Source organism: Trachurus trachurus (assembly GCF_905171665.1).
Source record: "Trachurus trachurus genome assembly, chromosome: 7".
Taxonomy (NCBI): Eukaryota; Metazoa; Chordata; class Actinopteri; order Carangiformes; family Carangidae; genus Trachurus; species Trachurus trachurus.
This window is the reverse complement of record NC_139901.1, coordinates 21,397,600-21,424,887: the sequence shown is the minus strand read 5'-3', so window position 1 is coordinate 21,424,887 and position 27,288 is coordinate 21,397,600. Positions and strand designations below refer to the sequence as shown.

Here is a 27,288-nt window from a genome sequence, read left to right as displayed (position 1 = left end):
ATGAGCTCAAAAACAGACATATGGGAGACTTGTTTTTTTCTTCTTTTTTTGATGCAGGTGCACCTTCCTTTGCTGGAAGGCTGTAGATGCCCTTCATCTCTTTATCAGTGAGATGCTGCTGATTTGGCCCATATCTACTCTGCTTCCCTGCACTTCATCTCCTGGTCTGAGAGTTTTCAGTCAGAAACAAGCACAATTGGAGAACCCTACTAGAAATAATTCTTTCTACCTCATGCAGTGCTGTTTAGGACCATCCTTGATCATACTGTACTGAGTGGTTAAAGAATCCAAGCAACTGAAAAATATTTTCACAGATCCCAGAATAATCAGCCAGACATTTACTCTGGACTGGCACAGTGAGGCAAGGAATGAAATGATATTCTTCCTCTCATGCTGCTGGTTTTTACAACATTACGTATTTTACATGTTTGGCAATGAGGCTATACCCTGTCTCCATTCTTCTTTATTTTTGGGTGTTACTCTCGTTTAGCAATTCTACATTTCACTGTTGCACGTCAAGCTGTAATTACTCTGAAAACTTTGTCCACCAGGTTATCATTAGGTTTGTGCATTCAAAGCAGCAGTTTCTTAAAAGTAGCAGGGATCTGATTGTTTAATGGAGCAGGCGTTTAGCGCTTTAGAAAACCACACACATTGTTTACACCAGGGAGATTGTTAAAAAAAAAAAGTATATAAACAGATGCTGGCCAAAATTACCATTCTGACTCAACTTGTTACCCTTGGTCCATAAATACATAGTTTATTAGGATCAGGCCCATTTCTTCTCCATCAACACAATGGCAAGGCATTTGGCTGGTGAGCCTGGGCCGGGCTGGTTTGAATGGTTTACAAAGGAATTATTTTCTCAGATAAACAGCTGCAGGCCACAGAACTGATTAGGAGACACTCCATTATGCAGGAGCTCCATCCTGTGTCCTTTACTGTGGCTGTGGCAGTGAGAGCAGCCTGATTGGCCTAGAGGCTGCGAGATGTTTATATGTCTGATTGTACCTTTGTATATATGCTGAAATCTGTGGATTTACAAACCTGAAGCTTTAAGGAGATGCCTTTGTGTGAAATGCGTATTCTTATTGTGCAGAAAAGGAACCCATCACAATCATCACAAAGTTTCGGTGTGGTTAGGAAGTTGATGGTGAGTTGCAGCCAGAGGAGGGGGAAGTATGTTTCAGAAACGAGTGAGGGAGTGGATTCAGTGAGAAGGAGGTGGAGAGATGGGGAGAAAATTATGTCCAGAGGGAGGAACTAAGGTACAGTAAGAAGAGGAAAAAATGAGGTCCGACAAGAAGGAGAGGAAATAAGGTTCAGTCGGAAAGGGAGGAAATAAGGTCCAGAGAGAAAGGGCGAAAATACTGTCAGGTCCAAAAAGGAGGAAATAAGGTCAAGTGAGAAGAGGAGGAAATACGGGTCAGCAAAAAGGGGAGGAAATAAGGTCGATGACAAGGGGGGAGAAGAAAAGTCATGAGTGGGAGTAAGAGAGGAAGAAAATCAGGTTGACTGAGAAAGGAAGGAAATAAAGTTCATTAGGAATGAGGGAGAGTCAGTTCTGTTCTTCCAGGTAACCTGGGGAAGAACCACATTAGCAGATGTTGTGATTTGGACTTGGACTGAACCAGGGAGGTTTGCAGGAACACGTAAAGGTCAGTGTGTGTGTGTGTGTGTACGTGTGCATAACTTCTTCCTCTCATTTTATGAATGATGACAGCATTTCAGGAGAATTACCGCAATTCTCTACGCTGAAAGGAGCACAAATGAACCGTTTCTTGTGCTTGTCTCCCAATTGCACCTACACAAATATATATGGCTGCAAAGAAGAACACCTTCTTTCTCCACCATCTTCATCCCTCTCTCTCCTTCACGTCTCACTCCTTCTCTTTTAGCCTCACCTCCTCTAGTCCTCTCTCCATTGAGGACCAGTCATCCGGTGGGTTAGCTTTCTCCTCTTCTTTCCCAGTAATGACACAGTCCAGGATTTTTAGCTTACACAGCTCATTAACTATACACTCCACACACCCAATAATATGCAATATGAATCACAAATACTCATATATCCTCCCACACACGCAACCATACACACACCATGCCTCTGAGCTACGACGAGATCACGTCCTGAGTATATTATAGCCTTGATTATTTTTAATTACAACATGGCCTTCAACTTTAACTACAACAGTTACATAAATGAGAGCCCTAATCAACTGACTCTCCAGGCCTCCCCTCTAACTGTGGATCTCAAAAAACAAACAGACGGCGTCATAGCCCCGCTCGCCTGTACCGCAAAGCACACGTCAGCGCCCAACATTACCCCGCTGTGATGTCATGCCCTCTAAATGCTCCAGACAGTTAGGGTGAGAGAGAGCAGGAGGACCGCATGCATGAGACAAACACACGCATAAATCTGAAGCACAAGTGCTCATGTGCACACTGACACACAGATCTAAGATACAGAAAAGGGGCGTGAAGGTGGTTAGAGTGAGAGAGAGCAGGAGGACGTACAGCGCTGCGGTCGATGTCGAGAGCGAGGCTTTGGATAGTCCTACGGTCAAGAGGGTAATGATGGGTGAGGGCCGGGTGAGAGAGGGGGTGAGTGGGGGACACTAGGGCATATAAATGTCACATTGCTGTAGTGATTTTGCTGTCAGGGCCTGTGGTTGTAACCTTAGCCTTCCTTTCACTGCTCTGCTATGCAAAATAAGGGCGCTGAAATCCCAGGGCCAGGCATATACAGAACATGCGGCTCATTGGTCTGGCCAAAATGTGCACACGCGCACACACACACACGCACGCACACACAGACACGCGCACACACACACACACACACACACACACACACACACACACACACACACACACACACACACACACACACACACACACACACACACACACACACACACACAGACACACACACACACACACACACACACACACACACACACACACACACACACACACACACACACACACACACACACACACACACACAGAGCATAAATGCAAATACATTGAGGATACACTCTGTCTGTGTGTGTATCAACTGTACAGCCTGAAAAAAGCTAAACCGGCATGACACACACACTCACACAGACACACACTCACACACACTCTAATGTGCCAATAAGAGCAACCATTTAGTCCTGTCCACACTGAGTTCATAGAGGGTTAGCAGGAGCAGCTCTCCAGCTGGGGTATAAAGATACTAATCAAACAAGACAGATGGACGCACGCACGCAGGCACGCACACATGCACACACACTCACACAGTCGCACACGTACAGACTTCTATAAAAGTTTGATGTAACCACACCATGCCCAGAGACGCCGTGCAGAAAAAAACAACAACACTGCATCAATTATCACATCAACATTCAGCCTTCATCAGCACAGCAGGATTTATAACAGGCAGCATGGAGCCAACAGCAAATAGTCCCTAACTCATTGATCAGACCTCCATCCAAGACAAACACAGTGATGCTGATGAACTGTGATCCGAAGGAACTCTAAAATGCTCACAGCGCTCATTGCAGTTCTCAATCCCAATCCAACACAGAGACCTGGGGACAAACCGAAGCCGAGAACCAGTGGTGTTGCTTTGCTTTGAGCCATTATATGGTGAGACCACCTACTCCGCTGCAATCAGCGCGCCTTTTCCCTCCATTGCCTCCCTGACCTCCAATCTAGCTTTCCTCCTTCGCTTGCTTACCCTCCCCTCTCTCCACTTTCTTCACTCCTGACTGTCAATTCTGTTAAGCTGGCCTACACTCTAAAAACAGCCTGGGTGCATTTGAGTGGCAGAGGCAAGGCAGGGGGGCTCCTGGGTCTCCATTTAGCCACTTCCTGTTTGAGGGAGCCAATATGTATGCCCCTCCAGGCCATTGCTTAGCTTGCCATGTGTAACCGAATGAGGCTTTTCGCAAAAACTCCATGAGCTGGCAGAGCTCAGATGGCAGCTACAAAGACTCAGCTGAATATGCAAATGTTGAAAAATCTCCCTCAGCCTGTTTGCACAAACACAGATTGGAATGCTAAATATATGCCTATGATTTGTTCTGGTTTTGTTATTCAATATTTGGCTGATGAGAGTAAGCTGCCTGTCTGACAGAAAACTGATGAACTACCAGCTGGTGAATTACGTGCACTCTTCTTCCCAAATATATACTGCATGCTAATCCTAATCAGAACACAAAAACAATGAGATATAGTTTCTCAGTGTTGCACATGAGCGCACACACACATACACACATACACACTCTCACACACACACACACACACACACAGTATTAGTTCAGCTGGCTGTCAGGTCTTAAAGCTCACCAAGAGGTCCATAAGGCTGAAGGCTTTTCTTCCTGTCACCGTATGGGGTATACAGCTAAATCAGTGTATGTATGTATATGTGTATGTGTGTGTGTGTGCGTGCGCGTGTGTGTGTTGAGAGTGTATGTTTTCAGCTGGCACCTCTCAACCTTGGCAGCAGCGTGTCTCCTGGCACCCGCAGGAACAAATTTGTCTTTGGGGTTTGGTTCGGTTTTCGTCTCCGATGTGTGTGTGTGCGTGTGGGGGGGTGGATGCGTGCATGTGTGGATGAGGTAGTCGAGAGGTCTGGTCATTATCACCGCTGCAGCCAGAGAGCATGTGGCCAGAGCAGCAGGGAATAAGGTAAAGCAGGGTGGGGAAGGAGGTAAATAAGGACGGAGCCGAGAAACGATGCTTTAGAGGGCAGGGGGTGAAAATAATGACCACATTACAAAAATATAATGCAAATACACAATTCACACAACAAAGATCAAAATCCAAAAGCACACAGACCTTCTTTCTTCAAATGTCTCTTAAAAATTAGATCCTCTCTACTGCGAACCTATTCTCTTTGGAAACACGCAGTGAGTTGCAGGGCTGATATTTTGCTAGTCACCCAGTGGAATGCCGACAAAGTCGTATGTATGTTTTCCCAGCTTGTCTTAGCTGTGGCGTGTTGTGGTCACCGGGCCTGTGTGTGGTCCTTGTGTGGTTCAGCTGCTCAGAATCATTTCCATTTAAACATATCTGTGGTCTTCAAAGCAAACCACCAATGTTTCCCACTCTATTGGAGGTAACACCAAAAGCTTTGTCCTCTGTGTGACCGCCTGTGAGCGTGCACGCCGTAAATATACGTGCTCGCGTTAATGCATGGTTAAGACTACGGCTGTATGCACAAACGTCTGAATGTGTGAATGCCCGTGTGATTCACTGTCATCTATCTTCCGGTGTATTAGCAAAGGCGATTCCTCATGTGGTCAAGATAATAGCGAGCAAACAGGATTAGAGTAGTGTGAGTGCTGATGGATGGGTGTGTTTTGAACTGCGGGGGCCTCTCGGGGGCATTGTGTCCCAGTGATCAGTGACTCCTCTCTCAGGGGTTCCTTCCCACCACAAACAGCAGTGTGGATCGGATCATTGGGAAGGAATGTAGACGCCTGCTCTTCATTGATGTTTCACTCGCTCACTGTGTCTATGAATGTGGCTCTTTTGACAGCCAGGGGTTAGGTGTGATATTTGCATTAGAAAATGCACAAGACAAGATGTTTTTTTTTGTGTAAATAATAAAGGTTATCGGTAAAAGTTCTTTTTTTTACCTTCTTTTCTCTTTCCTTGTCTGTTTTCTCAAGCTGAATTTCATCATCGACTCTGTACTGACTGATGAATGGAAGCTGTGTCTGAACACATTTGTGGGCTTTTTTAGCATCTGCACAGGCTGTGTTTCCTCTACCTGTGTGTGTGGGAAAACAGCTTACAGAAAACAGAGATGAGCATTTATCACTCACTGGACCTCGAGGTGGCAACAGGGCTGCCACTGTGGCATCTCCCCAGAAAGAAGATTGCTTTTCCCCAAGTCTGCCTTTTGTACACGTATTGGATGCACTTTCCCATAACTCATCTGGCAAACAGGAAGGAATCACAGACCGGATTAGATGCGTGTTGACTCAAAACAGCTCCAATCCCATTATGCAGTGATAAATGACCCACCAGGGAGTCTTTGGACCAGAACAAGAGGAAGAGCAGGATGAACTGAGAATGATTAGAGAGGCACACAGTTCTGCTCGAGGGACAGGATCAGTGAAACAGTAGAGAATAGATTAGACCACTAGGATGGCGAGAATTACCTTGTCTGTGGAGGAGGGAGGGGCGAGGGGGTAAGTGGAACTGGCTGGGCTGGGAGGTGGGGAAAGAGCTGAAGTCAATGCATGTCCCTTTGTTGACCACAGGGACCTTGGTGTTGACATGGAGAGCACAGCAGAGAACTTTTAGTTGCTTTTATACTCATTGTACTCCTATGTACTCACACACACACAGCAACGTTCATCCAAGAGTTGGCCTGGCATGGCACAGTGATCCTGTTCTTGCATATACAGAATGTGCACATTGGTATGTTTGTCAGAAAGTTTGATTGTTTGTGTCGATTTCCTAAACAAATACAGATGTATGTTGTGGTTGGCCTTCGATTCCAGTGTCATGGTCTTCATTGTCTCTCTTTGTGTGGGGGATAGGCCTCTGGGGTAGAGGCGTACATGAATGACAGAAGAGGAAAACACCAGATGCACACACAAATACTTGCATGTGTGCACTCACTCACACACACATACACACACAAGCCTGCCACATCTCACATCTCATGTGGAGGGCAAAAACCAGCCAAACATTTCCCTAACAATTTAAGCAGATACTGTATTCATAAGTCGAATCTGCCAGCAACAACAGAACAATCTATAGGGATGAGAACCAATCCTTCATATTATGTGTTTTGTTCTTTTCAAGCTTTGCTTTGCTTAAGAGCCTTTTGACAACAGAAAACATTTTAAACATCATTTTATTTCAAAAGTACACAAACAGGACCAATATCGTTCAATAAGGCAAAGCTCAAATATTAATAACCACTCACATCAGAGGACTCAAAATCTCATAGTCACAGTTTATGGGTACCACTTGCAAATCATAAATAAAACTATTTTTTTTTCTTCATAATATATACTAGAATTCTTTTTTCTCAACATGAAAAAAAGATTAGACAAACATTTCATTACAACCCCAGCCACATATAAGTATCTTCATCTTCAGTATTTTTTTTATTTTTATTTTTTTTATGTTCAGTATCATTATTGTCCATGAAAAGTCAGAGTGGGCCAAGGAAAGGTGCGCCTGTCTTTCTCCACATTGGTGTTGCATGGCTCTAGTGCCCAGTTCAAAGCCCAGCTACAGAACCCAGCCCTTAGCTGCTACCTGAAAGGACTGAACATAGTGGGTGTCAGCGTGAGTGGGTATTACTGGGCCACTTGTGCAGTTCTTAAGCTACTAAGTGCATTATTAGAATTATTACTTTGTTTAAAAGTTTGTATCACCCCCAAAAAAACCTCTCTGTGCAGCTCATGTGATATTGCTAAAGCACCTTAATGATCACTGTTTAGCAGCTGTGACAGCTATCCATAACCAATCCTTTCAATTAAGTGTCTTGGAGGGACGTACCTCTGGGCTAGGGGCTTTGTAGGTGGTGAGTTGAAATTGGGCACGTTTTTATAAGGGGCAGCAAGAGTGTTTTTTTCTGTGGCATCATTGCAATTCTTTTGTTTTCGAAGCCAAGCCGATCCAAGTCGAGTGCTGGATGGAGAGGCGTGGCTAGCTCTGGTCACCTAGGGAACAGCGCCAAGAGGACACAGAGCAGAGTCGCCGCAAGAGATGGGGCGAGACCCACAGCTCCTCCGCACTCCATTGAGTTCTCCTAGAGACAGACAGACAGAGGCATTACATTGGCAGAGAGAAAATATTTTGATAAAACACAAAGAATCAGAAGAGGGTGTGTCATGAGGGTGTGTCATGGAAGAGTGCCGTGTGTGTGTGTGTGTGTGTGTGCGTGGTGCAAATACCTCAGGGTGAAAGGGGTGACAGGTATCTGGGCGCCTTCTGTCCTTTTGCATTTTCAATCTCTCACACTTAAGAGATTCATTATGTGCAGCTGAAGTCAAGGCAATAACAGACAATGTGTACCCTCTGCAGGGTGTTTTCCTGCTGGAGTGTATTTCTTGTTTATAATGGAACGGAATGCATGATTCTGAGTGCACCATGGAAAGAGGCTCTACTGGAGGCAGGGATATTTTTTGCAAAGCACAATGTGCATTAAAAAAAAAGAGCCAACTTTGAGCAATGTTTGATTAGTTTTCTTTTGTCGCGTAGCAACAGAATCGCATGCTTTATGCTACAGTAAGCACTCCACAACAAAATAAACAGCGGTGGACATGTATACACAGCGTGACTGTACTGCACTGAATTTTCAAGAAATGTGCAGCGTAGGAGAATCCAGCTTGGGTATGTGGTGACGAGCTGAAGTTCCTTCAGTTCGAATCCGCTCTGAGCTGTGTCTGCTATTGATCAGTATCCAATCACAGTGTGGGCTGTTGAGCAACACAGTCCAAACACATGCACATGCACATCCACACACATACACACACAATTGAAGAAGACTTGCACTGGAGTGCCGCCTCAAAGCCTCTGCTTCAGATCTTGTCCCACACAATATTCCCATCCGTTCCATTTACTGAGGGGGTAGAGGGCAAACAAACTCCCCAAGGCCTCCCCACAAATTAAGATGATCTCCATTATTCCCATCAGAGTTACGTCAATGGACACAAATTGGCTTTAATGATTCTGACACTAGAAGGCACGAGCTGGAAGAAAACAGACAGCTCCAATAAAGAAAAAAAACAAAAAAACATGGCATCACCCATAAGTTTCTAAAGACCAGTATTAAGCTCAGAGTGGGCCGTTCCAACGTCAGCATCTTGCCAGTACCTACAGTACAGTAAAGACCAGACTACCAGCAAATACAGAAATGGGGACAGAGGAGGTACGTGTCGTCTTGTGGCAGGCGAACACTCTGCAACTCAAAGTGACAAACCCTTAATTATACTGAACTTTAAGCCTTAATAAAATTGAACTGAATTGATTTATATATAAATTCACCCCCGAACAGTTGTCAAAAGGAGTAAAAAAAAAAGCCCTTGGGACCAATACTGTTCTTTAAATCAAGTTGTAAACATTTATTTCTGCTGTATAAAGCTGGTCATTTCAACATGAGGGTCTGTGGGGATTGACTCAGCCTCTAGTGGCTCTTTTCATAAAGTACAGTTTTTAGTACCTCAGCGATGTGACTTCATTATTCAGCCTCGGAGGTTGCTGCTTGTATTTCTGTCAGTGTGGGTGAGCCTTTGTGGGGAGTGTGAAACAGGTTGTCATGTAAGATTTCCTTCAAGAACCATCCATCTATCCATCTGCTAATTCGTTCGTTAGTTTCTCCTTTCACTCTCAATGTTTCCCAGTATGTCTAGAGCGTATAAGCCACTCTGAATGTTTATTGGAAAGTCACACATCTCCCTGAAATTTGAGCTTGTAATTATTGCTAATTGTTGTTGTTACAAGTCAGCGAATCTTGTAACTATATCAGCAGCCTTGACAGAATTCCTTGTTCTCAAGACTCACTCAATGTCACTTTCTCATGCTATTTCCTCTATACATTAAGAATACCCCCTTCCACACATATACACACACCCAGCTGTCCACTCTTTGGCCAGTGAAGGATATACATGATTTCGATGGGGTCCATGGTAATTGGCTCGAACATGCTGCAGTCGCACTTGTTGTCCACCACCACCATGAAGAGATTACTGCTGGGAATCTGCTGGATCACAAAGGACCTGCCAATCAAACCCAGAAATAAAGAGATGAGGAAGGATGGAGAGAGAGGGAGCATGGGAGGTTGAGAGCTGGATTGGCAAGTGGACAAGGCGCATGGCTATGATGTAAATTTCCATGTGTGTCAGAGGATTTGTGTTATGAGTGTTCACATTCTCCCCTGGCAGAGGAGAGACACACTGAGGAGACTCCACTCGACGCATGTGAAGAGGATGACTTGTCTCACCGCCAGCTGTCAATAAACACACAGAGACGCAGACAGACTCACAGTAATAGACACACATATAAAGTATACACACATACTTCTCTAACGCACTCCATCCCCTCCTCTTCCTAACGCTGTTGCCTTCTTTTGTCTTTGTTATATCCTATCCAGAGCGAGCACCAATGAAGTGTTGCCGTATATAAAACACTCCAAAGAGAGACAAATGGGAACCACACTTTTGTGCTCTGAGCTTCCCATGGCTGTGTTCTACTGGCCTGAAAGATCAGGCCTTGCCTCGCCCTCCTGGCCAGTGATTTATGACCGTGGATAAGCTTTATGAAGAAGAGAGGTCATAAAAATGATCTCTTCTTTCTGTCACCCTTTCGTTCTTTATCTCTTGCTTCTCTCCCTCCCTCTCTTCTGCCACAGCTGGGTGATTTATCAAGTTCACTGGAGGCATTTATCAGACACGTATGAGTACATGCACGTGTGACTAAGTGAACACACACAGATGTAAAAATATACACACGTTCACTTTCTGGACTCTTGTGAGGGAGGACAGGAACTAAGACAAAGAGGGCGAGACCTGATGGGTCAAAACAAACCTCACATCTCCAGGAATATCTCCATCCGTTCTAATTCAATACCATGACCAATTGCATCTGACCACAAACAGCCTCCAATCCCTGAGTAGCACCAACCCACCGCACTCTAATAAAGTTATTCCAGCGTGACCAACCAAACCCAACCAAACCAACCCAGCAAGCAGGCCAAGCCAGTTCCAATCAGGGTGAATTAGGATCTGCTGATGTTTAATAATCTGTGCTCACCCCTGCACAGTGCCAGGCCGGCCCAGCTCAGCCCGTTGATAGAAAGCAGAGCAAGTGTTCTTGGAGAAAAGACTTAAACACATCCTGACAGCACAGCTGCTGGCCTTGAACATACTCGCTGCTGGGAAAGGGAGCACTACACCGCATATGAATGCACTCACACATACACACACAGATTCAAACACTATGCACAGATTTTCAGAGACAGACATCACTGCATACTGTACACTCTTGCACAAACATACAGGCAGGATAAACAGATAGATGTGTTCTTGACATGGTCTCTTTGTGCTGTGATATTGGCCAGAAGAGGAATGGACAACAAAGACATCCAATATGTCTCTCTGAGAGATGATAGGGAATGACAGAGAGACAGATCGACCCTTTGAGTGACACAGAGACTGACAGCAAGAGAGATAAGTCAGTAAAAGAGAGAGGGATCAAGGTTTAGAAAGATGTACAGGGGAAAAAGATGAAGTCAAACACAATGGTGTGGTGACAGTGTTTCCACTGACAAAACATATCACACAATCTGTGGCTGGATCTGATAAAGGGTAGTTCTGCTTATCAACACATTTCGATCACGAAGGAAAATCTTTAATCTGTCATCTTTGTGTCATCTTTGCTGAAACTAATTTTCGGGGTTAGAGCTGTGACAAGTTGATACTAATTCACAGTACATGCTCTGGTCTGCGTGTCTTGCTTTTTAATGCTGAACAGTGGCAATGTCTTTTTTGTAGATTTCATGGTGAACTTGTTCTGTTCTCAGTTTTGGCCAAATGCAAAACTTTCTTTTGCGTGTGTGTCCTGTAGTGAAGGTTCACATTTTTCCAATGATTTAATCATTGCATAACTTAACCATAACCATAACTGCATTCACTGTACGGTCTTCAGAAATATCTGTCATCACAGTAGGGAAATGTGACCAGTAATTACTGTGTGTAATTTAACAATTACTAATTCAGCAAGTTGAAATTGCTCCAATAAAATCTCAACAAACAGACTGGCAAGTTTTCAGTGCAATGCTGTCATTTTATTTCCATTTCTCTTATTATTTCTCTTAGAAAAACGGGCGCTGTAATCCGAGCAGTTAATTTATGTATTCTGGGGCAATAGATAATTTTGGTAGATAAAAGCGATTTCAGATTTTTATTTACAGTTGTGGTTACAAATGAAGCTGACATGAGAGAAATTATATGATATATGTCACTAGAAAATGTCAAAAGAGAACTATTTACAAAGGTCTCAATTTAAAAATAAGTTGGAACCCGATTTACCCTAAAAAATAAATCAAAACCCACTTCACTGGAGAATTAAAATATCAAATTAAACAGTTTTTACTTTTTAAATACACAAATACTGGTTCCATTAAGATTGTACCAGTTCTCTTTTTTTTTGCAGTAAAATATGGATTAGTTTAAAAAGCACTTCTTGTCTGCAACTGTAGCATTACAATCAGTTTTAAGAGCTGTGTGATAGATAGGAAACTTGTCTTGTAACATGTCAGGAGTCACAGCTTCATAATCTACACAATTATCTCAGCAATACCACGGTTATTAGAGGTAAATTAATATAAAAAAAGGGGAGGGATGTATTTCAAGAATCTCAGATGAAACCACATCTACATGTGGGACTGTGGAGTTGAAGCCATAGCTGACTGTAACTTTGAACCTCTCTCTTTTCTGGACATGTCTCGTCTTAGACGGTCGAGAGAAACAAAAAGGAGCCTGTGGAGCACGAGAATATATGGCCATGAGTATTGTTGCTAATAGTCCCCTTGAAGAACTTCTCTGGTTAGAGACATGACACACTCTTTTTCTTAATCTCAAGTTTCAGTCCAGAGAAGCTGGCAATGCATTAATGGAGGTTAAGTCATCCTATAGGGCCACTTAAACCATTATATCATTCACAAGTATGTGTATGTGTCTTACGTGTCTCGTGCTGTATCACTCCATTTCACCCATCAGGAAGTTACAGACAAATACTAATAACCACATCACACACAGGCACACATGAACACACACACAGTCAAACAGTACAGTAAAGAGAGGTTTAACAGGCAAGAGCTTAGGGTATATTTCCTAGAGCATAAAGTACACACACGTGTCCCAATGAAAATATGAGAGAAAGGCCTCAGTCAGCCTGTAACGTGAAACAGATGTTTATCACCAATATCCTCTATTACTAATATGAGCTATAAAATTCCATATAACCGAAATAAAAACTCCATTTTACTTTGTCAAATTCATTGTGCTTTAAAAAAGATTTATTTGAAGGCGACATGTTGCTTGGAGCTCTCAGCCCTGCCCGCTAATCCCAGTTCTGGTGTCATCGTTGGAGATGAGGCCATTCTTCGCTTAAGCACGCTTATGTCGTGTGTGTGTATGCGTGTGGATGTGCGTGTCTGAGAGGGTGCTGAGCCTGTTTAAATGTGTGTGTGTGTCTGTACAGTATGTGTGTTTGGGGTCTGACTGCATCCCCAAACCTCATTTTACTCCTGGCACCCAGGGCAGTGGTTACCCTGCTGACCTTGCGGGGCTGTACCAGCAGCAGACACACAATGAAAACACACTCACGGACACATACACACAAACACACACACACACTGAGCTTCCCTGGCAGTTCCACAGCTGGGAGCAATGAAGGGCCCATTGGAAGGATCCAGAGAACACCCCACAATTGCCTGACAGAAAAGCCCAAATTGTTAATGGGGACCACACTCATTTTCCCATTTTTAAAGGAAGCCTTTTTTCCACCTCTCTCCCTCCTCTCTAAATGCCTTGTATTTCAAACTACTGGAGAAGAGAACGGTTGTCTGACAGTGTCTGCATGTTTATCACTGGTGAACTGTCTGGATGAAAGAGTTTTCAACAGATAACAGATTATTTAAATATGTTTCTCATTATAGGGGGATTACAGAGATAAAAATATTTCGCCAAGATCAGTCAGGCGCACTATTCATTTTTCACATTTAAATTGGTTTGCTGAGCACAGTGGCCATCGTAGATTAGATTAGATTTCCGTTAATGTGTTAATTTATGTCCACATGTGTCTGGTTGCATGTCTCATACTTGATGCAGCCGCTGCAGTCAATGTTTCCCGTGTTCTCTTTGATGGTTCTCTCGGAGATGAAGGCCGGGTACTCGGTGTCGCATGGCACCTGCATGGACCGACCCATCCTCTGAGCTGAGGGCGGGAGGGAAGAAGGGGAGGGAATGAGTTAAGTGAGCGAAGAAAGGAAAGAAAGATTAAAGAGGTTAGAAAGAAAAAGGAAGTATAAAAAAAGAAGAGAGAGACTGAAAAAAGAAGCAATGAAAGAAAAAACGTAAAGAGAAAATTAGTCAAAGTTGGTGGGAAAGTAATGGAACATTCATTTCAAAGTCAAATATATACTTAAAATAGTTATGCAAATATATTGCAAGCTAACAGTTAAACACACCACATCCTTACAAACATACACGTTTGAAAGAAAGCAGCATTTCTGAACCCTCTTGTCCTGCTGGAGATATTTCCAGTGTGAATCTAGGCCAGCCATTCATATAACATTGCTTGAACTCTCCTGCCACCCAGAGGTGGGAAACAACGCTACAGGATGGAAAAGACTGAGGAGGCAAAAATCACACATTTATATGTTGAGTTCATATTTTTTTTAAAGCCAGCCTATTAAAGCGAATACAAGCCGAATTTGCATATCAAACATAAACATTTTAATTCATGTGGTTTTATTTTGTGAGCTCTGTAATGTCAGGGTGCTCTACACACATTTTCTTTACAGCACACACACAACAAGACCTCTTAAAATGGTGGATTATGTGTGTAATTTGAATGGAGTGGTTTAATTACTGGGTGTCAGCAGCGCGGCAGCACTGTGTGAAAAAATGTGTGTGCGGGCGTGTGTGTGTACAGTTGTATATTAACTATATGCATGTGAGAAACGCAGCCTACACGTATAAACGTCTGGGATTAGTTCAGCTTCAGAGGCTGTGTAGATTGAGTTACGGGTTGCTAAATTGGGGTGTTTCAGCTGTGTGTCACAGGCCTGTGTCTCTATTGTAAAAAGATATAGAAAGTGCTGCTAAGACCTGAGGCTAGCCAGCTGTGAAATTGTCTCGACTGCTTGGCGAGCACCGATGCCCAGCTTCACTTCATTCGGGATAAGAGTGTGCAAGGAAAGCATTTTATAGACTTTCATTTTGTGGTTTTCTCTCTCCCTCTGTCTCTCTCGCTCCCTCCGCCTTTCACATTCACATATGAAATATTTTCATATTAGTTTTGTCAAGAATTAATTCTTCAATGTGATGCCGCTTAGTGAGACTTTAATTTCAAACGGGCAAACAGTGTTCAACACCCCATAAAGCATTAGGCATCCCAGCGTTGGGAGCTTGGCAACGATCGTATGAGAAGTGTGTGTGTTCATGGAAGAAAGTGAGACAGAAAAAGAAAGGAAAGACATAAAACCAGAGAGGGAGAGAGAGAGAGAGAGAGATAGACTGAGTGAGAAAGAGGGAGAGAAGCCTTTTTTCTCCTGTTACAAAGCGGATATTGCTTCCCCACCGCTACCAATATGACACACATCCTTACAGGTCATAAAACCATCAAGTATAACCCCTCTGGACACACAAACAAACACACACTCACACATGCGCGCACACACACATCCTCTCTCTAAAACTGAGGTCACTTGAGGTAATCTTGTGTTCTGCCATTTTTACTTTTAGGTTTTGGATTGCGCCTCTTTATTCTGTTTTTCCAGTGGTCACACTGACTCAGACCGAGAGGAAATGGAGGGGAGATGGCGAAGATGAAGACAGGAGGTCAGCGCTGAGGACACTGGCTGTTTACTCTGTACGCAATGAACTTTGTTCAGCGTGAACACAAGTTTGAACAGCAGGCACGTTAGGCCAGCGTATGGTTTTATCTTCAGACTGTTTAATCAAAAATACAAATTCAAATATTCTAAAGAACTGGATGTTTTCATTTCTTCAAAAAAATACTTTTTAATTTTTAGGAAACAGAGAAAAAACAAGTTAGTTTAGGACTGAGCCTTGAAATTTTACTTTGAAAAAATATTATGTTTGCTGAAAATATTATTCGGCAAACATTTAAGGTAGGCTATGAGATCCACAAAAACACCTGTCTGTGTCCAAATGAAATAAATGCAATATAACTTGAAAGATGTATAAAATCAAAGAAAAATATTTTTCCTTTCTCATTTCAATTTTTTTTGGTTTATAATAAAGAACATCTACCATTTCTGTTGTCTTCCCTATATATAACTTCTTCTTTTGCCTTTTCATTTCTGTTTCTGATAAAGAAAATTCATAATGAGATATGTACCTATATGTGACCACTGACCACCATTATCACAGCATTAAGGGCCTGTAATAGGTGCTGCTAGTAAAGGGACGCTTTCATCTGTTTTTCAGTTGGGGGGAACACATTGATGTGCACATTTATCCGGATAAACTGAGCACTGTGCTATGAATTACTGTGTTCACAGCATACAAAAATACAGCTAAAATGATACGCCTTATTATTATTATTTTTTTTTTTATAAATATGAATTTGAGCTATGGGTGATAATTATTTGAATAACAAAATAATGTAGCCCTTCATGCATCTTATATAATGTGGTGATTTTGGTGGTGTGTGTGTTATGTGTGTCTGTGGTTTGAGAGTGAGTGAATTCTTACCTTTAGCTGTGAGGTCAGAGTACCACCAGCTGTACAAGTTGAACTCGACCAGGAATCTAAATATGTACAAGACATCAACCATAACAATACACTCCAACGCATGCTTATATATCACACACTGCAGCACTCTTTACAGCAACCATTTTTTATCAATATGATTTCAGTTTCTGTGGATGTGCAGAAGAGAGAAATTGTTTATTTTCACAAAAAGGTAACTAATCCGGCTTTAAAAGCAGCCATGGCACAGATACAAATCTAAAATCTTTGTTCACTGCCAGTAAAATATCTACTGAGAATTCCTGTTTATTGTTATGGCTGCCAGACCATGCAGGCCAGCGCTGAATCTAACTGTTTTCATTTAGGTAATCCGAGAAATTATCCTCACTTTCGTAAAACATCAGTTTTGTTTTGTTTAACTTGTGAAGTTGGTCAAGGTATGTTGAAGTTATTATTATGAGAACTCATAATTAATGATTTATGTGTACAGAGGTACTGTGTTTTCTCACCGCCGTACCCGCTGTGCTAAACTTATTTAGTAAAGCTAGACTTAGACTTAACACCAGTGCCAAAATAAAAATAATGTCAATGTCAAGCAATGAAGTGAAAAATAACAGTTTTATAACTAATTTACAGATGATTCATTATACATACAGTACATACGACATACTGTAATTTTTTAATGACTTTGTTTTTGGACTATGACTAGATATACTTGTGCTTCTGTGTAAATTTCCTATGGGCTCAAATTAAGGTGCAGCTATTTAAAACTGACTATGCTATATGATCATTATTTTGTGACTTGTATTATATATGATACATATTTAATATGAGGTTTTGAACTATTATGAGTTTATGATATATTTCTGTCAATCATATGTAATTATTTAGCTCAAATAAAACAGAAGTCGAAGTTGAAGGTCATAAAAAACACTAATACCTCAAAGACAGAAAGATTGTCTGCACTTTGACTGACAGTAAAATTACAACTGACAGCTGGATCCTCCCATGACACACTGCGGTGACAACAGACCACCCAGGAAAACTCATTCCTGGGTCATCACAGGAAGACCCGCGCCACGGAAACATCAGGTAGCTATTACCGCTCATGTTCGCTGGTGATCACACTGACGTAGATGTGAAAGCAGTGGTAAACAAACATACAGTTCATATACACTCACAAACACACACACACTTAACTGAGACAGAAGAGGCCACTATACACGTTTTAAACTAGCGCCTCATGGCCGGGTGCCTCCGCCAGATAGTCAACTGGCGGTTTGCATCCATGTCAGTCCAGACTCATATAAGTAGTAAAGACTTTAAATGGATTTTATAAAAGAATAAAATTTAAGTATTTCAGTGCATTTTTTGGCTAATGGGAATTTACTGCCAAATTTACTTGCACGATTCTAGTGAATAATTTGAGAAACATGCTGCCCTTCAATAGAAACTATTTTTCATACACATCTTCACTCTGGGAGAAAAGATTATCTGTACAATCACCACAGTTTTAGGGTGGCCACCTAAGATTACTATCTAGCAGTGTTAGCTAATGGTCAGAAACATTGATGTCTTATTTCATCATTTTTTCATATTAGATATTTGTGTGGGACTTTGTTATAATTAAGATATTAGCTCCTGAGCCATTAAGTGTTTTGTGAGCTCATCTTGAACTTTGGACACCAAATTCTAATCACTTTATCTTTGAATGTTCCTTCCAGACGTTCCTGAGATGTCAGGTACAGTCAAATGGGAAATTGGACATGAAAACACGGCTGCTGCCAGCGTGGAGGCATAAAAGCACATATAACGTACGCAGCATGAGTATGTCGTTACAGACGGATACAAGACACTCTCACACACACAGACGTCTTACATGACAAGCTCGGTCAGGATCCACTTCACAGCCGAGTAGAAAGCAAAGTAAGGCTGGAGAAAACAGAGGAGAAAACATATTCATCAGACACTAATTACATATAATACCCCACAAAGAGGTTCAGCAGTGTCAAACAATATGCAGTACTCACATCCAACAGTGTGTGTCCACTGTCACTACTCTCTGAAAAGACCCAGCAAAGAGCCTGGTAGTCATACAGAGTCACTCTGTGAAGATTAAGATAGAAAAGAGAGGACATTGAGTTAGACAAAGCGGGAAAGAGATAGAATGTTTTTGATTTGATTTTTCATAATAATACTTTCGTCTGGCCCGGATAAGGTGATATAAGACTTAATTCACACATTCCCTCTACTATTACATGCCTGTGGGGCTCTTTGGACTGCTGTGTGGGAGCAGGAAGGAAAGATCCCACCTCTACTATAACTGCTGTGTTACCTACGGATAATACATTGGATGAATGTGGCAAGAATGGGAAAAGGAAAGCAAGTGAAAGCCGAGAGCTTCCCGAGAGGTTCCTCAAAGTGATGTAGGAAGAGGTGTGTGTGTTGTGTGTGTGTGTGTGTAGATGATTTGGGGATATTGAGGGGATATCAGAGGATTTAAGGGCTTAGTAGAGCCTGAGGGTGTGAGGTCTGGGTCTGTCTAAGTGAGGTTATTGAAGGGGTTCCTAATACACAAACACACACTCACACAGGACACTCTTTCCTATAGCCCACGGACAGCTTCCTATATATACTTGACAATATGTTATGCGTGAATGTGCGTGTGAGCACGTGTGTGATGTCTGAGTGGGCCCAGTCTATCCGCAGCCCTGGGCGATGTTCAAACCTCAGTCACAGCGCTGGTGACACACCGCCAGGAACCAATTAGTGCTAAGCCAGGCCACATAATGGTGTTAGCAGCAAACTTAGACCAATATAATATTTGTATATGAGTGTGTCTCTGCACGGGTGTGTGAGCACGGCCTTCATTTTTGCATGAGTGCATAACATCACTCTCAGCATGTTTATTGATTTGTCTTTCTATACTGCTTGTTGAAAAGACAGATAATCCAAAAGAAACTGAGAATGATTTGCCTACATTTGTTTTCATCTACAGTCGTGATGGTGACAGACGCGTTGGAGCTGTCAGCTTGCTTCAACTTTAAGTGGTGTGCTTAAAAAAAACATCTTTAATGTTTTTTAATCAAGACAAAATCTGCGCTGTAACTTAGCACATTGATTCTCTACAGATGTTACTGGGTCCAGACAGATGGGACTGGATCCATTAGTGTTAAGATCTATAAGATCTATTACTCATCATGCTAATACGACACAAGTCACATTATTCATTCATTCATCATCATACGTCGTTCTCAATTTTAAACAGTCCCTCATCACCCGACATTAAAGATTCAGTGAAAGCTCTTTTATGCCTCCTTGTTTTTATGAGTGGGACTGTAAACCATTTGCTGTCAGCTTCTGAGGTTCATCCCTATGATAAACAGGCGTGGTTGTCTACTCATGTGATGATTTGTCACCAATGATTTTTATATACTAAGACAGCATGGCAAAAGAATTCCTCACCCATGTCCCAAAGGCAGAAATGAATGCTGGGTACAGTCCTGCTGCCGTGTTGGAAATGTGGTTGTAAGCTTCTGTGCAATCTAAATTTACACTTGACTGTGCTGCTTCGTTAAGTTAAGATTCCACGAATGTTAGACCATACCAGTTTGACTGCACAGTCCAACTACAGTATGTGTTGGTCAGTGTCTGCTTCTCTGTATTTCTGCTTTGTATTTCTGGGAAAGGTATCCTCCTGGGTTAAATTTCCAAATTAATTGCAGAATGTCGCCACCCACTGCTCCTGGCATTTTCCAGGAGAAACAGCACTACAACAAGCAGTGTGTGCGTGAATGTGTCCACATGTGTGTGTGTGTCCGTGTGTCCGTGTATGTGTGACTTCAAGTTCCTCCTAATTCCTTCATTTCAGGAAAAGATTTGCTATAATCCCCTAACGGAGAACTCTGCTGAGCGAGGGGTCGGAGTTCAGCGCTGAATAGCTCAACACGATTGGCCAAGTTAAGAGCTGTCAGCGCCAGGGGAGACATGCTCTCATTCTGCGGCCTGCCTGTTATTATGCACATACATTTACACACACATGCGCACGCACAGACACTTGTGCACACACTTTGCTGGCACATAGAAGTGCACACTCATACACCCACCAACCCACACACACACAGTTTGAAATCCTTACCTCTTGAAAGAGCCCATCTGCAGAAGCTTACTCATTACAGCTCCCTCTGCTTCTCCAAAAAATTTCCCCGTCTGAGAAAGAAGGCAAAGAGATTTTCTTTAATAAAATAAAAAAAAGAAAAATTCATAATAAAATTTAACACACTTTAAGAATAATAGTGTTTAGATGGCTGAAATACCTCGCAGGTACAAAAAGACTGACACATGCACAGTCAGGATTATGCACAAGAGAAACCTTCAATTACTGAACCAAGTGGCTTTAGCCAAAGAGAAAATTCAGAAACACCTTCTAGGAACAAAACTAAGAATAAAATCTCCCACAAAGAAAAATTCCCAAATCCTGTCTCCAAGACCTTATATTCCAAATACACACAAAAGACGTGGCGCAAACATTGGAGAGCAGTTTCTTGATAGTTTGCAAAAAGGCTAACCATCACATCACACCTCATTTAGCAGGCAGAGGCAGGAAGCTTTTTTTCAGACTTAAGTTTTCTCCACTGCAGATTTTGTGACGTCGTCAGAAATCACATCCTGCAGGCTTTGTGCTACTTGTTCTCACTGGGAGAACAATATTACTTTTTCAATTAATCTACCAAGTGATCACACTTACACTTCCTCATTTGGCAGATGGCCTTAATCCACAGCAATTTACTTAGTATGAAGTGCAGGAATATATCATATACTGTAAAATGCTCATTTAAATTTCCAAAAGACCAGTCCAAAGCCAAACGGTTGGAATCCATTCATAAGGACATAAAAAAAAGACAAAAGGTACAAGTTGTCATGTATGCGAAGCTGCAAAGAGGTGTTTGTGTTTGTGGCTTTTTTTATTATGTCATTTATGTCTCAACACTACTCAGTGTTCTTCAATAACGTAAGATGCAGAACCAGGGTTTAACTTCCACCTGTAGTGTGGACAGGTATTACTGTCCAAACTGTCTCAAACCAGCTGACGCCACAAGGACAAAATACTCACTTATTAACCACACGAATTACCATCAGACATTATCAGAGACAGGGCTGGGAGGGTGAACTACACCCTTCATCTCCCCACATCCTAAATTTGTTGACACTTTAGAGGCAAAGAATCCCACCTCAGCTGTCTCTTGCCGACGTAACCCCCTCCCAGAAACAACCGAGCCTAACGCCTGAAATGGCACAGCCTGGTAGATCCTCAGGCTGACCTGCACAGATTTACTCGAGACCCCTCACACATTAACATTTAATACAACATTTTGACGGATCACGTTAGACTGGTAGTTGATGGCATTTTCCCTACACAACAACAACGAGACAAAACAGTTTGACAAGTGGAACCCTAAATGCTCCATCACCTTCAAATTAAGATCAAATAAAGGATAGGAGCTGGGAAGTGAGAGACACATGAAAAGAACAAGCAGGGGAAGGGCAGGGCACTGACAGCCAGCGGACTGGCTGCTAGATGAGCCAAAACCAGAATGACAGCATGTCTGGTGACAGTTAAGCATAGGGTACATGCTAGGACAGCAGCATGTCTCCTTGAGAGCAGTCGAAACAACGATAGTATGCACGAGAGAGTGGCAGAAAAATGATTAAAAAAACAGAAAAACATGCCAGCACCAGTGATTAAAATTCAAGAGGAGCTCAGGATCACAAGTGACCAGTGACTTGAATGAAAATCCACAAATATTATGTGCTGTAGGCTCTGACAGCTGTCATACTAAGACAGTCAAACCTCTCATACACTACATGTATACGCTCATGTAATTAACCCAGACTTATACTGTAAGTCATGGATCTCACACTGCAGCATAATCTGGCAACAACACAAGCAGCTAATACTAATGATATTAGGTAAAGCAAATAGTTGTCTTCATTTTCTGTTAAAGGCAAGGCAACATTTTCTGCCATCCTTTCCATTGATCTTGCCTTTTTTAAATATGTGTGTGTGTGTGTGTGTGTGTGTGTGTGTGTGTGTGTCCTACCAGAGTATAATCCTCTGCTACCAGAACGAAGCCATTGTTGTCAATGAGGTAGCAATTAATATTCTGTTAAATAGGAAACACAGTGTTAAAGCAGTCGTGAGAATCAAAAGTGACAGACTGGAGAGTTAGTTAAGAAAAAGAAAATTGACCCACCTCATCATCACAGCTTATGGAGCATTTCCCATCTAATGCTGCACACTGTAAGATAAATAATAATGAATGAAAAAAAAATACATATTTGTGTTTGTGTCTGAATGTCACCAAATATACACTGTTGCCCATAAAGTTGGAATAAAACTTTTTTTTTTAACCTCTTCTCATGAAATGATCATGACAATGTGATTTAGTCTTAATACAGTAGATAAAGTGTATATCATCTCAAAACTGATCAATCTCTTCCAAATATATCACTGTGGAAATTAAACACACATAACCTTTACAATATAGGAATAAGAAGAGAAATGCATCTGAAAACAAAATGTATTCCAACTTTATGGGCGACCGTGTAGATGCTCTTATGTTGAGAACATAGACCCATCTGTCTGCTGAAAACCTTTACTAACTGCCAAAATAATTCTAATATTTAAAAACATGGAAAGAAACATACTTTATATGTGTTAAAAGTTCTAATAAAGTTCTAAAGTATCATTTAACTTTGAATAATCAAATAGTGATAACACGTAGAGTACAAAAACACCATAAAACAAATGCTAATGTTTACACTTCTGACTTTACTCACCTTTGTGTTGAATTTGTAAGTGTTTTGAAACTGCTGCGTAGGCAGTGTAATTGGCTGAGTTACAGGAGGTGATTTTCAGTTTACAAGTGTGTTTGTATTATATGTGTGAATGTGTGTGTTTACACATGTGTACCTGTCTGCTGGCTGTCCAGAATTTCTTCTGAAAGAACTCGAGTTTCATTTGGATGCCCACAGCTGAAAGACAGACAACACAGTTACTGAGGCGTATCAGAGGGGTGTGTGTGTGTGTGTGTGTGTGTGTGTGTGTGTGTGTGTGTGTGTGTGTGCATGCTTTCTCTTTGTTGAAATGCATTAGCACTATGATCTTTATCACAACAGAAATTGTTTCATTAACCTCAACTGAAGGAAAAGCAAACAACTGCTGGACAAAATGGGCCATATGGGCAATTACACCCTGCATCATACACATGTCAGCTTATTTTTCTGGAAGGCTTTAAACATGTGTGTGTGTGTGTGTGTGTGTGTGTGTGTGTGTGTGTGTGTGTGTGTGTGTGTGTGTGTGTGTGTGTGTGTGTGTGTGTGTGTGTGTGAGGGCGTATGTTACACTGTACATTCTACACACATCTGCACAGATGCTGCTAACCACACTCAAAATGCAGTTTCACACGATTCTGAACCAGACCCCTCTCACTGTGCCCACATGAAATCCATCTCATTCCTCAGTCTGCCTCCCTGTTGTTATCCCAACAGGCATTTCCAGAGTTGGTACACAGAGCTGCTCTCATACCCATAAGCCTCATCCCAGCAGGTTCCGTAAATGCATAGATCTGACCAGAATTCCTTGACTGAAAAAAATGAAATAAATAAATAAAAATACTGTTGCTGACATTAAATATGTCAATTTTTTCAGAGTTGGCTGAGGAGAGATTGACACATTCACCACAGGCTTTGACTCCCCTCTTCCTGGCCCACCCCCACCCAGCCTCCCACTACCCCCCTGCCACTAAGACTCAGAGGACCCTAGCTCTCTCTCAGTAAGGGTTTGTCATGCTTCGGGGGGTGTGCAAGTATTTCCAGAAGAAAAATTTAGAGCGTCATCCAAACGCAGATCCATCAGCCAGTTACAGTAGTAAACAAAATGGAAGAGAAAGCATTTTGGACTTAGATTTAAGCGACTTTTTTTTTTTTTTTTTAAATCAGGGTGCAGATCACACACAAAAAACAGTTAATCAAAAACAGAGGAGTCAAAAAAATGCAACCTCCAAAAATAACTGTGTGAGAGAAGAAAGCAAAACAAACAAAATGCGACAAAATAAAGATAGTGGATAGTGTCATGAAATGTATACACTAAATGACAAACCCCCTTTTTGTAGCTAAAATGTAATGTTTTTACCCATCAATTTTTTTTTTTTTCGATCTCTCAACCCATCTACAAGTTGCCCAACAGAGATTTAAATTCCAAACAGAAGGTCCCACATCTGCACAAGCAAACTTAACTCAGGATTTATTGATTAAGGAGATATGGGAGGAGGTATTTGTCAGTTTATGCATCATGCTCCCTATCATTAAGCAAATATTTCAAACATTATTGGTAAATAATTAAAATGAAAGATTTGGTCAGTGTTGCCCACCCGGTATATTACTAACAGTGTTCTGATTTATACTTTTAATTAGACACTTGATTAATACAGAATCATTCTTGTAGCGTAACTATGTTGATTTAATCCTAATTTAAATCAGACTGACATTTTGAGTCTTATGACACTTATACAGTGTTTCAGTATATTTTTATATATATGTTGTATTTTGAAATTAGTTGTTAATGTGCATTTGCATGTATAGAAATATTATGTATTTATTCTGTATAGAAAATTCTAATGAGAGATACAATGCAGTGTGCATGCAACATCAATAAAAATCCTCACTTGAAGCTATGGAAAACATGAAATATTGAAAACATCACTGGATGTCAGCATGAAAGGAACATTATCAGTAAGAAATATTCCATTGGATATTCCATACTTTTAGCGTGATTGCATGTCTGCGTGATTGTTTAAGTGCAGTGGGGTGCTGCTGTGGCCTGTTTTAGCCCTTGCCCAGAGAAACAGGTGCAGATTATCCCATCATAAGCTTTGCCAGATCCTTTCAACAGCCCACCATTTCTACACCCACATGGAAAACCCAGGAGGAGAGTCTAATTTAAGATGTTGGGCAACAGCAATGGAAACACACATGGTATGAAACTAGGGAGAACCTAGATCATTAGCCAATAAAAGATAAAAGATCATCTACTCAAAAAAATCTGTAAAAACAAAGGAAATATTGAGAAGGAAAAAGATAAAAGACTGTGACTTCTGAAACATGAACCTTTCAAATATTTTGAAGATACAGTATAAGATTTGGAAGTACAGCTCCTCTGAAAGTTGAAATATTCCATTGATTTCAATTGGTGAAACATATCTGCTCGACAGGGGAAATAATTCATGGAAACATAAATCCAACGTGAGCAGTGTTTAATAATTATATTTTAGTAGAGGTTAAGGGTGCTCTGATGTTGGCTGGTACCTGGAAGTTGGCTCAGAACAAAAACAGAAGCCCAAATCTGTCTCACTAATGCTTGGGAATTTTCTGTATGGGGGAACATTTAATTTCCCTAGGTATGATTTAAGAACTTGGGGGTATTTACGCCCTGAGCTGCTTTTATGAGTTCAAAGATGAAGAGACATCAAATCCACTCCAAATCCCCACCACCACCAATCTCCTATCAGAGCAATCCCAGGCAGGGGGAGATGACAACCGGTTTAAAGCCTACAGATAGTTGGAATTCTAATAGGGATCATATAAATGTATGCAGCTATTACCATATGGGCGCATCTGAGTGTGTGTATGCAACATAGCAAGGGCAATCATGAGTGTGTGTTTTGCGCATGGGTCTTTTCTCTTTGTTAAAGTCTGTGTGTCTATCAGTTTAAATCCCAGTGATCCCCAAAACACCTCCACACAAGTGTCACAAACACACACAGCTGTCTGAGAGAGATGTAGTGATTTGCAAATTCGGTGCAGCATTTTGTCCGGCAGCGTAGCTCCACAGCAGCAACACATTGCAGGGGCGGATCATGTCAAGATGCTGAGCAACATTCAGAGGATGGGGAAAACAGGAGGCTGTTGTTAAGGATGCTAGCAGTCTACAAGACTCTGGCTCCTCTGACCTTTCCTTTCCTGCGTGTTTTTGTTGATGCAATACTGAGACTTGACTGCTGGTGCCAAATCTAGACAAAAGTTTTCAAAATTGGTAAGGCAGTTCATCATTTTATAGTCATAAGACATAAAAATCAAACTGAATGAGTCAGAGGATGCAACAAAAATGATCATATCTAAATCATGCAAACCATTGTCGTACTTTGGCCTCAAGGCTTCGATGCCACATGCATTAAATGCGTCACAGGAAATGCATGAATCACATGATGTTAATATATGACATTGGTTGGAGGAGGAATAGTAGGGCATGCTCTCTCTCTCTCTCTCTCTCTCTCTCTCTCTCTCTCTCTCTCTCTCTCTCTCTCTCTCTCTTTCTTATAATTTTAAACATTTTCGGACGTTGCAGCACAAACACAACAGACTGTCTGCACACAAACAATATGGGCTTTTAGCAAATACAAAGGTGTCATCACACATTTGAGGATGCATTTGCCCGTGTAGGTGTCCATTACTACTCAAGTGTGCATGTGTGCATAAAAGCGAGTGGTTGCATGTGTGTATGAGTGTGAGTGTGTGTGTGTGTGTGTGTGTGTGTGTGTGTGTGTGTGTGTGTGTGTGTGTGTGTGCACACCACTCTGTGTGCTCATCAATTGCTCAGAGCTAACATCTTCACACATTTACCCCAATAAATCAACTAAATATAACCTGGTGACACACTGACTTGAGTTTTTACTATAAATGACAGAATGAAAATAATTGTCATGCCCTTCAGCAGGAGAAAGGATATAAATATGGATGGACAGGAAGGCAAACAGCAAGCCAAGGTCAGCTT

The 27,288-nt window shown here is 41.7% G+C and overlaps 1 protein-coding gene across 1 annotated transcript in view; it reads right to left on the bottom strand.

Annotated features, from left to right (window-relative positions):
* Positions 1-7,672: 7,672 nt before the first annotated feature.
* cacna2d3a (calcium channel, voltage-dependent, alpha 2/delta subunit 3a) overlaps positions 7,673-27,288 on the bottom strand; it is a gene marked incomplete at its 3' end in the record, with an annotated part of 113,716 nt that continues 94,100 nt past the window's right edge. The window contains exons 27-37 of the mRNA XM_083974739.1: positions 23,431-23,492; positions 22,712-22,756; positions 22,559-22,621; positions 20,596-20,666; positions 18,488-18,563; positions 18,337-18,389; positions 16,461-16,516; positions 13,839-13,953; positions 9,601-9,734; positions 7,911-7,999; positions 7,673-7,765 (exon numbers count right to left, since the gene is read on the bottom strand). Of these exons, the coding sequence (XP_083830865.1) occupies positions 7,673-7,765; positions 7,911-7,999; positions 9,601-9,734; positions 13,839-13,953; positions 16,461-16,516; positions 18,337-18,389; positions 18,488-18,563; positions 20,596-20,666; positions 22,559-22,621; positions 22,712-22,756; positions 23,431-23,492 (857 nt within the window). The remainder of the gene's footprint in view (positions 7,766-7,910; positions 8,000-9,600; positions 9,735-13,838; positions 13,954-16,460; positions 16,517-18,336; positions 18,390-18,487; positions 18,564-20,595; positions 20,667-22,558; positions 22,622-22,711; positions 22,757-23,430; positions 23,493-27,288) is intronic.